Raw genomic sequence first — 14583 nt, 5'->3', positions numbered from 1 at the left:
AATATGTGATAAATACCATTAATTAATATAATAAAAATTCTTAATATATTAATAGCACATTTAATGATGCATTATAAAATTTAAATTGAAGAAAAAATTTCAAATAATATATATAATTAATGATAATAAAATGAAGTAAAATGTTAGGATATGATTGCTAATCATTATTATTTATGTAAATAACAAATACCATTAAATTGAATAAATAGAAAATAAGCTTAAATAAATTCCCAAAAATATGCACAATCATATATAAAAATATTGAAATATAATTTTATATCTTTTTTTTTAACTTGGTAGTTGGACTTTCACATTCTATATAAATATGAGCTCAATATTTTTCCAATAAAATAAAACATAAACTAGACTTTGGGGAAGTTTAAATCTTACCTTTCCCTCTGAGTATTTTTAATATAGTTCTCTTGACAAAATCTTTAAGTGATCACATTCATAAATGATCTAACTCATGTTGTTATTTTCATCTTGATTGATATTAACAAAGTAATATGTAATGCCCTTAGCAATTAAAATTGGATGACAAATGTTTATATTTATCAAAAAAAAAAATGAACCATGAAAGAGCCACATAAGCTCATGGGGCTAATATTGCAATGAAATAACAAAGTAAGTCATAAAGAGATTAATCAAAAGGAAAGAAATAAAATAGTAAGGAGATGAAAACCCAAATAGAAATTATGATGTCCTAAAAATTATGGACTAAGATGATGTTTAGGGAGTGGAGATTATTGGGTTGGTTGAGGGTGGTGACATGCTGGTTAATGAGGGCTACCACTAATAGTTGTACCTGGGCAGGGTGTGACAATGATGACTGTTGCTATTGTAGCAAAATGTTCGAAAATAAGAGAAGGTTTAGTTGACAAATAACGATACTAGTAATTGCAAATTTTTCACTACATTGCATTTCTTTTAAATCAAGCATAAATAATATAAAATATTTGTTAAAGGAATGTGATATGTAATTCATTAATTAATTAACTTCCTAAGAAATTAACCATCCTCTAAATAAAAATCATGTATATATTCCAAACATTCATTAAAGCTACCAACTTATCAATATTAATATATAGCTATTGATGATATTGTCCCTCCAAAGGAAATTTTTCATTGAACATCACATCAAGTTTTTTGGCTTCTCTTCCCACCTATTTACTGAACTTTAAAACTAAACCCCAACACACCACCCTTCCTCTCTATATCTAATCCCTCCCTCCCTCTTCCATGCACCTCTGCTCTTGTTGCTAAAACTAACAACCATGGCCTTTTTATCATGCTCCTGGTTTTCTTCTTCTCTCTTTCTGCTTTTCATTCTCATGTTAGCTCCATATTCGACGGCTCAAGAAGCAGCCGGCGGTGGGCGGCGGCCATTGGTTCCGGCGATGTTTGTGTTCGGCGATTCGCTTATTGACAACGGTAACAATAACAACCTGCCTTCTTTAGCGAAGGCCAACTACTTTCCTTATGGCATCGACTTCGCCGGCGGCCCGACCGGCCGGTTCGCCAACGGCTATACTATTGCCGATGAGATCGGTACGTAGCAGTAAATAGAAAATTATAAAAATCAATATTTAAGATTGTGCGCACGAAATCTCAGCATAAATATATATTCAAAAGGGAAGGATATTTAGGGTGGACATATCAATCTATTCTCTAAATATTTATTCCTCATATGTGCTAATTCGACCCAATTAAGATTCGAACTCGGGGCAGAAAGAGCTTATTTTAGTATTTTGACTTATCAGTCGTTCTCCAAAAGACGGCAACCAAACAAAATTTTCTCCCACACTAACTACAATTAGTATTTGGGGAATTACATACATAACAATATTTTTTATAATTATTTATGTTATTTTAATTTTTTTTTATTTCACTTTCAAAGAGTTAAATGTCATAAAAATATCATTAATATTAATTTACCTAAAAAAAAAATAATTTTTAAGTATATATTATGATTGATATTTAATATTGTAATTGTAAAATCCTTTATTTTTATCAACAAGCAATCATATATATGCCTAGAAATTACATTATTTCTCTCATTTAACATGAATCATACAAAATAAAAATGGTAGACCAACATACTAACAATGTCAAAATAATAATAATAATAATAAAATATATTAAAAAAAACAATTTAACATTGCAACTTCATTGGAGAATTTAAATATTTTTAAAAAAATTTTTAAACGTGTAAAATTGTTTAGATTTGCAAGAAAATTTTCAATGTTTTGTTACAATTTTTTTAAAAGTGTCACAAGAAAATTCCAATTATTTATAAAATAAATTTTCTTAACTATATTGTTAGTGGTATTATAAAATGGAATGGAATATTTTACAAATTATTCAAAGTAATCATGCAAAATATTGAAGGAAATAGCCACACATAATGTTATAACAAATCTACATGCATGCATGCCCGTCAATTGATATGTATTTACAGGTCTAACAACTAAATTTTCTAGTTTTACATATATATCATCTTTACTATGTATTGAAGGGGAAAAAATTTGCATACGTAAGACATACGCAGTGCTGCGTACATAATGGAGGTTATATTTGTCTTATATAGGCATTATATTCGCGTTATATCCCTTATAACCTCCATGTAACTTCCATGTAACTTATATGTAACCTACATATATGTGAAAACAGAAGCGTGAAACTTATTTGTAAATTCAGGTAGGTTATATAGAAGTTACATCGATGTTATAGGCGACATAACACAGATATAATGAGATATAACATGAATATAACCTCCATTATGTATTTATATTTTCTTAGAAGTCAAAAAAAATGATATTTTATAAAAAGAATTGGGGTGGTAATTAGATATATCAATACATAAGAATATGCCCCAAATAAATTAGCACAAATTAATAGGTTTTGTTCATGTCGAATTCTGACTACCTTCATAAATTGTTGCTTTTCTCACCGAATCTAAATATTATGTTACAAGTATTCAAGTCTATCAACCTTGTATATATTCTTGCATGTACGTGGTAGGTGACAATTAATGCATTCGGCCGACCTTAGTACCTTAGATTCAATTCATTTAAAGCTATGACCCATCCCTATCAAAAGTTGATCTTTTCGAGTCTCTGTATAGTAAATCATCTGATCCAGCATTCAAGTTTTATTATTATTATTATTATTATTATTATTATTATTATTATTATTATTATTATTATTATTATTATTATTATTATTATTATTATTATTATTATTATTATTATTATTATTATTATATGTTTGAATTTATAAAAAATGATAATAACAGAGCCGTATCAGTTGATTTAACCATACTAATTAATTGGTGGTTGGTGTGTGCAGGTGAGTTGCTTGGCCTGCCACTCATTCCTCCATTCTCCCAAGTTTCTGGCAGCATAAATAATGCTTTAAATGGTGTTAACTATGCCTCTGCAGCTGCAGGCATTTTGGACATAAGTGGAAGAAATTTTGTAAGCTACAATACTTTGTTTCAGTCAGAAATTGAAGTATTTAACCCAAAAATTGTGCCAAATACACTACTTGTGGCAAAGCTAAGTTAAGACTAGGTTGCGCAATGGCTGAGAACACCATGGAATTGAGATTTCTCTATAAATGATAAAAAAAAAAAGTTCTATTTTTTTTCTATATAATTTAGATACTTTTGTAAGTTTACCCACTCACTATAGATTTACTTACCAAAATCAATATAATTTGTTAGCATTTGATAATCTTACCCACTCTTAAGATTGAAGCTGGACTACATGTTGAAAAATATTAGACAAAAACTTCAATTTTGACATGTATACCACATTTTTTATGCATAAAAAGGATGAATTTTACTTTTCTAAGGAATTGAGTGGCAAAAATGAAAGTAGTACATATGTGCCAAACAAAGTATAGATGTTAGATACGTAAATACATAAAGAATAGGATGGTATGTAGGTAATGCCCCACTCTAATCAACAACTAACTCACTCGCACCATATGCTTATGTTATGAACTCACAACCAACAAATCCAAAACTTTGCGTCCACAATGGAAGACTTCAACAACTTCTTCGGAGCACAAACGGCAGCAGAATCCATTGCACGCTCTGTTTTCTTCATTGGATTTGGAAGCAACGATTACCTCAACAACTATCTCATGCCAAACTACAACACTCGATTTCAGTACAATGGGGATCAGTTTTCTGATCTTCTAATTCAACGTTATTCTAAACAGCTTGAAGTGAGTAGCCTATCTTTGTATTTTCAGCAGTAAAGTGGTAAATATTTTTCAACTTTGGCTAATGTACATGCCACGGAGTACATATTTTCATGCATCAAATAAGTGGCCTGTATGTAGAAATTGAAGTGTAGGTGTGTTAAGATGTGTAAATACATAGAAATAGATGGAATGTTATGTAAATCTTGCATGAAATTTTAATCTTTTTTTCATATGCAGACTCTTTACAGTCTTGGAGGTCGGAGATTCATAATTGCAAACGTGGGCGTGTTGGGGTGCATTCCATACATTCTTTCTCAGAATTTAAGCAGTCACTGCTCATCAGAAATTAATAATCTGGTGATCAACTTCAACGGCAAACTTAAGCCGATGCTGCATAATCTCAATGAAAATCTTCCAGGATCCCAGTTTGTACACATGGATATATATAGCATGTTCAAGGATATACTTGAGAATCCTAGGAATTATGGTAAATTTATTGATTTTTGCTTTACATAATTTTTTTTTTTTAATGTCATTTCATCAAATTGATAAATCTGTGGACAAATGAGTTTTGTTCATGGGCCAGTTCGACCTCTACTTGATAAATGACTGATGCCATAAGCTGCGAGTGATGAGCTAATATGGCAAGGATGAGCAAGCCCCAACTCGACATGTTAGATCATATGTCTGCTCGTTTAAAGAATATTAATATAAATATACACTTAGGATATGTTAGAATTTAGTTGTTTAAATATAAAATTGCAATTAATATATAAAAGTTATATCTAACTTTCAAGTGTCTTCATATTATTTTTAATTTTTTATTCTTTTACAATAACTACTTGAATTATAATCATTTCTTCTGTTGAGTGTGGAGAATAATTTACCTTGGCTGAAGCACCAGTGGCAGAGATAAAGGAACCCAATGTGCGCAAAAAGAGCACCCATGTGCCACAAGACTATCGCAACCACGCCAGTTAGCTATGATGGGTGACAGGGTTACGCCAATTAGCGATATACCTAGGCCATAAGTCTTTCTATTTCAGGTTCTGAAACAGAGTGCTGAATAATTATGCTGAGGAGCAGTGAGATTACATCAGTAGTAGTTTTTCTCCTGATTCGATTCTTAAGCTCTTGATTTAGAGTGACACTACTCTCTTTCTCTCTGTCTCTCTTCAAATCTCTTGTGCACGGTGAAATCTCAAAGAGCTTTTGTTTGGAGCGATGAAATTCAAGAGGTGGATTTCAGAGCGTGTGATTTCTCTTGTATGATCAAGAGAGCATTTAGAGCATAATAGTTGTAGGTTTCAATGGTGTAGAGAGAATACATGTGTAGTTTAAATTTCTATACATTTTTTATTTCATAGCAAAAGTTTTGGGGTGGTATGGCTCTGTGTTTTTTTTCTCATTCTTGGATTTTTTTTCACATTAAATTTGGTGTGTTTTGGGGGATTACTTTGTTGTGTGTTTATATTCGAAATTTTATTCCATATTTCTTGAATTGGTGTGATTCTTCTTTCTATAGTGTGGTTGTTGATTGTAAATCAATCGAAGTCCAAGTTTTTATCCCAATAAGTGGTATTAGAGAGGGGTTTTTTTAAGACATTTGATTCGAGTAAGAGTAACGGGCGATGAAATGAAAAACAAGGTTGAGAAGTTCAAAGTTTCAAATTTTGTGATCTGAAAGATGCAAAGGAAACATTTGATGTATCAAAAAATACAAATCTGTCAATAGAAGGAATCACCAAGAAGCTTAAAATGATTACACTTGAAGAATGGGAAGTTTTGGTTCAAACATCCCTAGTTTTGATACGTCTTTCATTTTTCTTATATATTGATTTCACCATAGTGAGCAAGTAAACCACAGAGAATCTTATGGCGACACAGACAATGATGCATGAGAATGAAGAGTAGCTGTTTAGCATTAAATCACGAGCCTAGAACATCTAGTGAGAATCCAAATAAAGGCTTAGGGAAATCCTGACTCGGCTCTTAGGGAATCATTTCTTGCAATTAGTGGGGCAAATACTGATCTGCAAAAAAGTGGGGTTATTTGGGAGAGTTTTGGATTTGAAAAACACCCTTATGAATTATAATCTGGATCAACATCTTACATACCTTTTGGAAGACTGTTATCAAACTGAGAGTGGAAATTTTGAAGAAATTCTAAAACCTGAGGATTTAGTGAAAGCTCTCAAACAAAAAAATATTATGAGATCAATCAAGGATTACTGAAATGGAAATTATTCTAATGAAAGGAAATGATTTTAGGTTTTATTTAACCTTAAGTGAGACTAAGGACGTTAAATCAATTGCTCTTTTTTGGAGGCAACCCAAGCGTTACTGTGTGTTTTGAGCATATTTTAGCTTTGCATTTGCTTTGCATTTGCTTTGAACTTTACTTCAAATTTGCTTTGAATTTATTTTGACTGTATTTGATTGTTTTTCTTAGCAAATTTCATGTTAGTATTTGGAGAAGCTTTACTCAGGTTGATTCAAATTATCACATTATATTTTTTCATGCTAGTGCTTTGATGTAAAATGATATTATTTTTATGCACTGTTATATGTTACATTTGTCGATCTCCATGTGTTATTATTTCACTGTAATATGTTTTCTCATTTTGATTCCTTGTTATTGCATGCTAGATTATTTTCACAATATTTCATATGGATATGATAAAAAATAAGTTGGGAGGGAGGGTGGAGAAGATTTGCATGTATACTTGCTTAAAATTAATTGACATAAGTAAGCGATAGACATCACTTAGTATAATGCCTCGTGAGTAGAATTTTTAGTATTTATAAAATTATGTAAAATTTATTAGGAATTGTGTACCAATCAAAGGAGAGGACTATAATTAATGTCTTAATAATTTAGTCCTTTACTTTATCACTTCTACCTATAATATAATCATTCATGAACATTTAAGAATGTTTAATTATAAATATAAATAACTAATCAGTGATATTTTAAGCCTTTTAATTTTCAATTCAGCTAGTTTAATTAAGTGTTAGTTTTTTAATTAATTATAAGATTCGAGGATTCATATTAAGATGTGATTAGAAATTATTAATTAGGGGAGACTAGATACTCAAAATTATGCTCAACTAGATATAATAATTTTTAATGGAATTATAAAAATGAATAAGTACAAAAAGCAAAAAAAATTAGAGAGATTTATTAGAAGTTACTCTAGGGTTTCTCATTAGGGTTCTTTCAAGAGGGTTCTTCCAATTTTTCAAGTTTTCATATTTTTTAGTTAAGAGTTTAGAGAGATTGGTAGGCGAGATTGAATGCATTTGCAAGAGGGAGATGATCACAATGTAATATAAGGACCGATTGGTTTGGGATTGAGTTTTTTGTACCTCTTGTATAGTTTTCTTTTTTATGCCCGCAATAACAATTTTTGTATTTTTTTTCTTATGTATCATAGTTAATATTGTTTTCTTGCTCCTCTGATTATGTCATGTGATTTTATCGTTAACTTATTTTATGAATTTTATTCCCAAGATGCATTCTCTATATTTGAATTTAATATATTGATATGTTAACTTTTCAACCTTAGTTTACATCTAATATAGCTAGATAGTGTTTAAATCTCTTTTGATCATGTACTTCTAACTGTCTCTTAAAAGAGCAAGTAGGTTAATACACAATATCCTATGAATAGTAAATTTCAACCAAGATAGAGGTCTAGAAGATTTTTATGAAACATTGCATGGTTAGACCCCCTTTAATTGTAATATAATTTTCAATGCTTCTTATGACCAAGATATATGATAAGGATGATTGTCCCTAATTTCAACAACAACATAAGATTTCATAAAAACAATATTGAGAAATCACTAGATTGGTGTCACAGTAGTATAAATTTTTATCTCTGAAAAACTGCAACAAAACATGGTTTAGTTTTATGCATTTTAGGATTTAAAAATTTTAATATCTGTACAGCTGACATTTTAAACTAGATTCAAAGGTTTAGTAATCTAAAATTTTGTCTGTTAGAACATTTTGATAATTTTATACGTAGGATCGATAAGCACACTCTTTATTCTTATATTATTTGATAGATATGTATACTTCTGTAATTGATCAATTACTTTACAACAATTTTGTGCATCATTATGATATGTATGCATACAAATATTGCAATTATAGTAAGAGTGATCAACAGTTACATGGGTAATCCCAGATAAGTTCATTGGGAGGTAGTGACGTTGATTCTCACGTATTTGAGTGAAATATTCAACAATGAACTTTGATTTTAAAGTTCAAGAATCAGTTTATAGAGGTTTGTGGATTCAAATCTGATAAGATATTAGAATGCTAGAAGAAGTATAAAAGTGTTTATCTTTATTTTGGGGAACACAAGGTTGAGTTAGGTTTTTAGGTTGTAGAAGATTCTTATACTTTCAACTAGGGAAGTCGAATACATTACTATTATTGAGACGAGTAAGGAGATGATTTGGCTACAGAGTTTTATGGTAGAACTATGCAACGAGCAGAGGATTAGAAAGATTTATAGTAATAGTATAAGTATTATTCATCTTATTAAGAATATTATTTTTCAGGTCAGGATAAAGCATATTCAATTGAGGTATCATTTTATTCACTCTATCATGAAAGATGGACAGTTATTCTTATAAAAGATACAACAAGTTTAGAACCTTCAAAATATATTGATTGAAGCTATGACTATCGAGAAATTGGAGCTATGTTTAACTTTTATTGGAGTCCAGAAAGGTTGGGACCAAAGTTGGGTTACACTATGGTACAGAACTCTGAAGGTGATAGAGATGTTGGTGTAGATCTAGAGGACAGATGTTGGGCGTAAATCAATTATCAAGTGGGAGATTATTGATTGTGGAGTCTGATTTTCTTGGGCTCAAGTAATAGTAGCGGCACAGACAAAGGAACCCCAATGACAGAAAAATGGCAATCGTGTGCCACAAGAGTACTGACATTTCCACTGTAGTATTGGTGTAGTTATGCATGTAGACATGATTACTCCAAGTAGCGGCATACCTACATCACAGTTCATTCAATTCCAGATTCCAAAATAAAGTGGTGGAATAATTTCAATGAGGGGCGTCATGATTATGGTAGGGGTAATTTTTCTCTCAATTCAATTCTTAAGCCCTGAACTCAGAGTGATCTCTCTCTCTCTCTCTCTCTCTCTCTCTCTCTCGCAAATTCCTTATGTGCAGTGAACTCTCGAAAAGCTTTTTTGTTGAATAGTGAAGTTCGCGAGGGGGATTTTGAAACATTTAATTTCCATTGTGTGATCAAAAGTGAGGTTGGAGTGAAATTATTATATGTTTTACTGGTGTGAGACTAAATCAGTTACCAAGTAGGAGATTGTTGAGTGTGGAGTCTGATCCACTTAGGCTGAAGCGATAGCGTCGACAAAGGTAAGGGAACCTCAGTGCCATAAAAATTACGCTTCTGTGCCACAATACTAGTGTGGCCATGCCAGCATTGGGAAATGCTATGTCGGACTGCGCGGTTACGCAAAGTGGCGACATACCTATGCTACATTTTTTTTTATTCAAGGTTCTGAAATAGAGCGGTTGGAATGATTATAATGAGGAGCAGTGTGATTACATCAGTGGTAGTTTTTCTCTTGATTTAATTCTCAAGTCATCGATTCACCGTGACAACACTCTCTCCCTCTCTTGTGAAACTCTTGCAAGCGGTGAATTCTTGAAGAAATTTTCTATGAAGTGGTGGAGTTTGAGGTAGATTTTGGAACACATGATTCCTCTTGTGCGATCAAGAGATGATTTGGAGTATAACTGCTTTACATTTTAGTGGTGTCAAGAGAAGATTTGAGTAGTGTAAATTACTTTACATGTCTTCTTTCATAGTGAAATTTTTGGTTTGATGTGGCTTCGTGATTTTTTCCATTCTCGTGCTTTTCCATGTTAAATTTTGGAATGTTTTTTTGGGATTACTTCATTCTGCATTTTTGTTCGATATTATATTTCAGACTTTTTTGAATCGGTGTGGTCTTTTTTTTCACGGTGTAGTTTTGATTGTAAATCAATCCAAGCCCAAATTTCCATCCTAAAATCTATATTCTATCATAAATGATTTGGTTCATGATCTATAACTCGAACTCACCCAATTAATCAAACTCGAACTCAAATTGGAGGTGTTACGAACTCCACTCAACTTGTTTATATCCCAACTCCTCCTGATTCCTCCATTACTGTAGTTGTAGTACCATTTTATTAGACAATCAGTTTATAAGAACATCACATCAGCTTTTTAATAAGAAACTGGCATGAAATTAATTTAAATAGGAATCCATTTTTAAAGTTTTGCATTTTCTTCCATTTTTTTCTTTTTAAAAATCAAGAAGCCTACATTTTACGATTAATGAATTAATAAAATCATTGTAGGAGAAGGGTTTTATAAGCTATCTCACTGCTCCTTACTTCTAACTATTAATAAGAATTGATCTTCTTGTTGCAGGATTCAGTGTGGCCAATCGTGGCTGCTGCGGAATAGGAAGAAACAGAGGGCAGATCAGCTGCCTTCCATTGCAGCCTCCATGCCTAAACAGAGATCTCTATGTCTTCTGGGACGCCTTCCACCCTACATCAGCAGTAAATATCATACTGGCAAGACAGTCCTTCAGTGGCACCTCGGATATTGTCTCTCCAATGAACATACAACAGCTTGTAACTCTCAATCCCTAAGTTTAATTAGTTCTTTCTTGCCTTATTTCTATCCTCTCCAGTTTTCTTTGTAGCTTTCTATCTCTAACCTTCTGTGTCCAACTGGACTATTTGCTAATGTCCTTGAGCTGTACGAAGTGTTGAAGTCTCTCAAGTTTTGTTTTAGAGGTGATTAACAGGAAGTGCTGCTGAGTGAATTATCACTATAAAATTGAAAGTTACAATGAGATTCCTAGGCATGATATATCAATCTTCTCATGAAAATGAAGAGAAAGTAAATAAGAACTTATAGTTAAGCATCAATTATAGCTTCAGGCTATTGCAAGCTGCTTGAGGTTGATTGGATACACATCGGAAGCCGACGTCGAATTATACGCCTTCATGGCATAGATTTGGTTGGCGGCTTCTGTTGGGTGAAATGCATCCCAGAACAAATGGCTGCTTCTATTGCTGCATGGGGTCTGGAGTGGCAAACAAGTGATCTGCCCATTGTTCCTTCCCACCCCACAGCACCCTTTATCAACTACAGTGAAGCCTGCATCATACAAATAAATGATAATATTTCACATAACAGTAACATATACACTAATACATTAATCTGATAATATTCATATATGTTACCATATGAAATTGCATTCATAGTGAGGTCCTTCGAGCTTTCATAGGTGTTGAGATATATGACTTTAGCATCTTCCATTGCGCTGTTAAATCTTTTCACCATCTGCAGAAGTCCTGCGTTGAATATGTTGATGGCTTTGTTGATATTCTCATTGCATCTACTTCCAGTTTTATTTTTAGGAGCTCTGAGCCTTGCTAGTTCATAAGGAATGCAACCAATTTGCCCAATGCCTGTGACTGTGACTTTTCTTGCACCCAAGTCATATAGTTGCTGATATTAAAAAAAAAACCTTTAAATTAGAGATTATTCAGTAAATTTTGATTTTGCAGAACAGTTTGGAATGTTGATTGTTACATTAAGCAGCCTTGAGTAGTCATCCAGGAGGACAGCTGAATATGTCTTGGGACTAAAGTCAGAGCTTGTTGTGTAGTAGTTGGGCATGAAGTAGTTGTTAAGATAGTCATTGCTTCCCATTCCAACAAAAAAGATGCATTTGCTTAGATGATCATATAGCTTAGTTTCATTTCTTTGGAATAATCTTCTTATGACCTGAACCACGTCTCGAAAATGCTCGATTTGTTCTGCGAATGAGTAATGTTCACCCTGCATTGTGTAAAAATGCAACGAATTTTTGCCTTGGATTTAAAAACTGATATGTTATATGATGTAAATGATCAACTTTAAAATGTTAGTTATGTACCAAGTTATTTCCTGTTTCATCCCTGATGCCTGCTGCACCTGATGCAAAATTCACTCCTCTAAGCACTTCATTTCTTTGCACGGCTGAATAGGATGGGATGAAATTTCGAAAACCTAACAATTGAGCTGCAAAGAAGCACAGTGATTCAACGAAAATATTAGGTTACTTGAGTTAAGCTGAGTTAGCTTATTATTCATCCATATTGGCTCACCATATAGATAATATAGAGCAAATTAGTTGTTGGTGTTGACATGTTAGCGTATGGCTTTTTGAATCTTGATTTCAAGGCTTGCTGTTTAAAGAATGTGATCTTTGATCTACTTTGATCTACACTATCTGATAAGTGGTATTAGATCTAGCCATTTTGGAAAAAATCTTCGTGTGATTTTTAACTTATGAACCATGGTGCCTTCAATCAGAGAAATATTTACATACGGAGAACGCATGCAGCTCTCCGTGTGTGATCCCCTTCCAATAACCCCTCAATAACTTCTACGAAGGTTATTGGGGGTTATTGCGGAGTTATTTCGGCGATTTTGGAGTTAATACACTAACACCGGAGAAAATGTGAAAGTGTAACCGCAAAATTTGAAAGTGTAACCGTGGAGAGTATTGACTCCAAATAACGTCGAAATAACCCCCCAATAATCTTCGCAAAGGTTATTGAGTGGTTATTAGGAGGGGATTACGCATGGAGAGCCACATTCGTTCTCTGTTCTCCGTACGTAAATATTCCTCCTACAATCATGTTTGAGTAAATTTTAAGAGCAGTTAACTCCAACAATGGCTCCAATTGATTAAGTGCGATTTAATACATTATGTTCTTCCTCGACCATCAATTAACGAGGCATTGGACTTGATGTATTATACGTAATGAAGATCTCTCATATAAGATAGATTTGTTATACGAAATAAAAAAAAATATATATATATATATATATATATATATATATAATGTCACCTCCCAAAAGAGCTCTAAGTGGACCCAGGACTTAAATATTGTTTTTCGGTCCTACACCTAGCTAAGGTGGGACTTTTGGTCCATGACATTCTCTTCCACCCAATCACGTGACGCCCTTGTCATGGATCGACTCCACCGGGGGTCCCACTGGACCATGGAGAGTCCACAAACATGACAGGTAATAATTTGCTCTGATACCACTTGTTACCTCCCAAAAGAGCTCTTAGAGGTGGTGGACAACTCAGGACTTAAAAACTGCATTTCAGCCCTACACCTAGCCGATGTGGGACTTTTGGTCCGTGACATTTAAGCATATGTTATTGTAGCATGCCAATAATGCATCTAGTTTGCTCTTGCAAGAGTAAGGATATAAAACTAAGAAAAGGTTTCATAAATAGAAAATTATGAAAATATACCTAAAATATCAACTGTGGTTCGGCCATTGGAAAACCTGCCGGAAGCCCCCTCAGGAAAATCAACACCATATGGCAAGTAATTTGCTCTTGCAAGAGTAAGGATGCCATTGTTGTTTCCATTGTCCACGAGAGAATCGCCAAAGATGAAGAAACAAGGGACCTGAGGGTCTGGCCCTGCTTCTGTTGCACTTAACATGGAGAGAATGAGCAGAATAACTATCCTCAAGACCTCCATTGATGTAAAACGTGAAGAGAAATGAATATGGAAAGTGGAGAAAATAGAACTAGAATTTATAGAATTTTTAGGTGATTCAGCTTGGGTATTGTGGGCAATGAGTACTTATGAAGGTCGGTTAAGTCTGGAAGCTTGGGCGGAGAGCTCGTGAGTGTTTTAGCATATTTTAAGATTTGTTCATGTGTTCTGCTTGGTTTTGAATAAATAGGGGTGGTGATGGTTTATTGATTGATACAATGGTTGGATGCTGGAGGAGGTTTTTTGTACTTCATAGGGACGGAGAACGGCGGTGAGACTAACTGCTATAGTTGATCAACCGGTGCCTGATTAATATTTATCTGCGCGTATACATATATATGTTATAGTTGATTCATTGTCAACAAATTTTTATTATGTCATAAATCATGTATTCTCTGAGTAAAAATGTTTCATATTCAAATTCAAGATCATTTAAAGTTTTGATTTCGACAGTTTTATAGCCAAATCAACGGTCTCGAGAAGACGATATCAATGATACATGAATTGGTCCAATTCGAGCTCAATTAAGCCTGAACAAGCCATTAAAGTTTATTTGGAAGTTTCGAGTCATTAATTGGATGGTCAAACGAATTTCAAATTTGATATATTTTAATTCAAATTGAACGGCTCGACAAGAGGAAATCCAATTAGTCTAAGCTTCCGCGATTCTGAGGTCATGAAAGCCCTCTAATCACTAAAAAAAAATCATATAATCAAGGAAAATCAATGTGAAAT

At 33.1% G+C, this 14583-nt stretch overlaps 2 protein-coding genes across 2 annotated transcripts; one reads left to right on the top strand and one right to left on the bottom strand.

Moving 5' to 3' along the window:
* The first annotated feature begins 1144 nt into the window (after window positions 1–1144).
* On the top strand, window positions 1145–11013 carry LOC110037236 (GDSL esterase/lipase At1g71691-like). Its single transcript, XM_020741833.1, has 5 exons — window positions 1145–1548; window positions 3349–3493; window positions 4011–4233; window positions 4450–4699; window positions 10694–11013. The coding sequence occupies exons 1-5, from the start codon at window positions 1275–1277 to the stop codon at window positions 10918–10920; spliced, it is 1119 nt and encodes a 372-aa protein (XP_020597492.1). The 5' UTR covers window positions 1145–1274; the 3' UTR covers window positions 10921–11013.
* Window positions 11014–11128: 115 nt separating this feature from the next.
* On the bottom strand, window positions 11129–13838 carry LOC110037238 (GDSL esterase/lipase At1g33811). Its single transcript, XM_020741835.1, has 5 exons — window positions 13596–13838; window positions 12219–12343; window positions 11873–12121; window positions 11521–11788; window positions 11129–11434 (listed from the first exon to the last, which is right to left on the bottom strand). The coding sequence occupies exons 1-5, from the start codon at window positions 13828–13830 to the stop codon at window positions 11211–11213; spliced, it is 1101 nt and encodes a 366-aa protein (XP_020597494.1). The 5' UTR covers window positions 13831–13838; the 3' UTR covers window positions 11129–11210.
* Between the last annotated feature and the right edge of the window lie 745 nt (window positions 13839–14583).

The sequence above is a fragment of the Phalaenopsis equestris genome, unplaced genomic scaffold (genome assembly GCF_001263595.1).
Source record: "Phalaenopsis equestris unplaced genomic scaffold, ASM126359v1 Scaffold217343, whole genome shotgun sequence".
Classification (NCBI taxonomy): Eukaryota; Viridiplantae; Streptophyta; class Magnoliopsida; order Asparagales; family Orchidaceae; genus Phalaenopsis; species Phalaenopsis equestris.
Note: the sequence above shows the minus strand (reverse complement) of the source record. Positions and strands in the feature narration are given on the sequence as shown.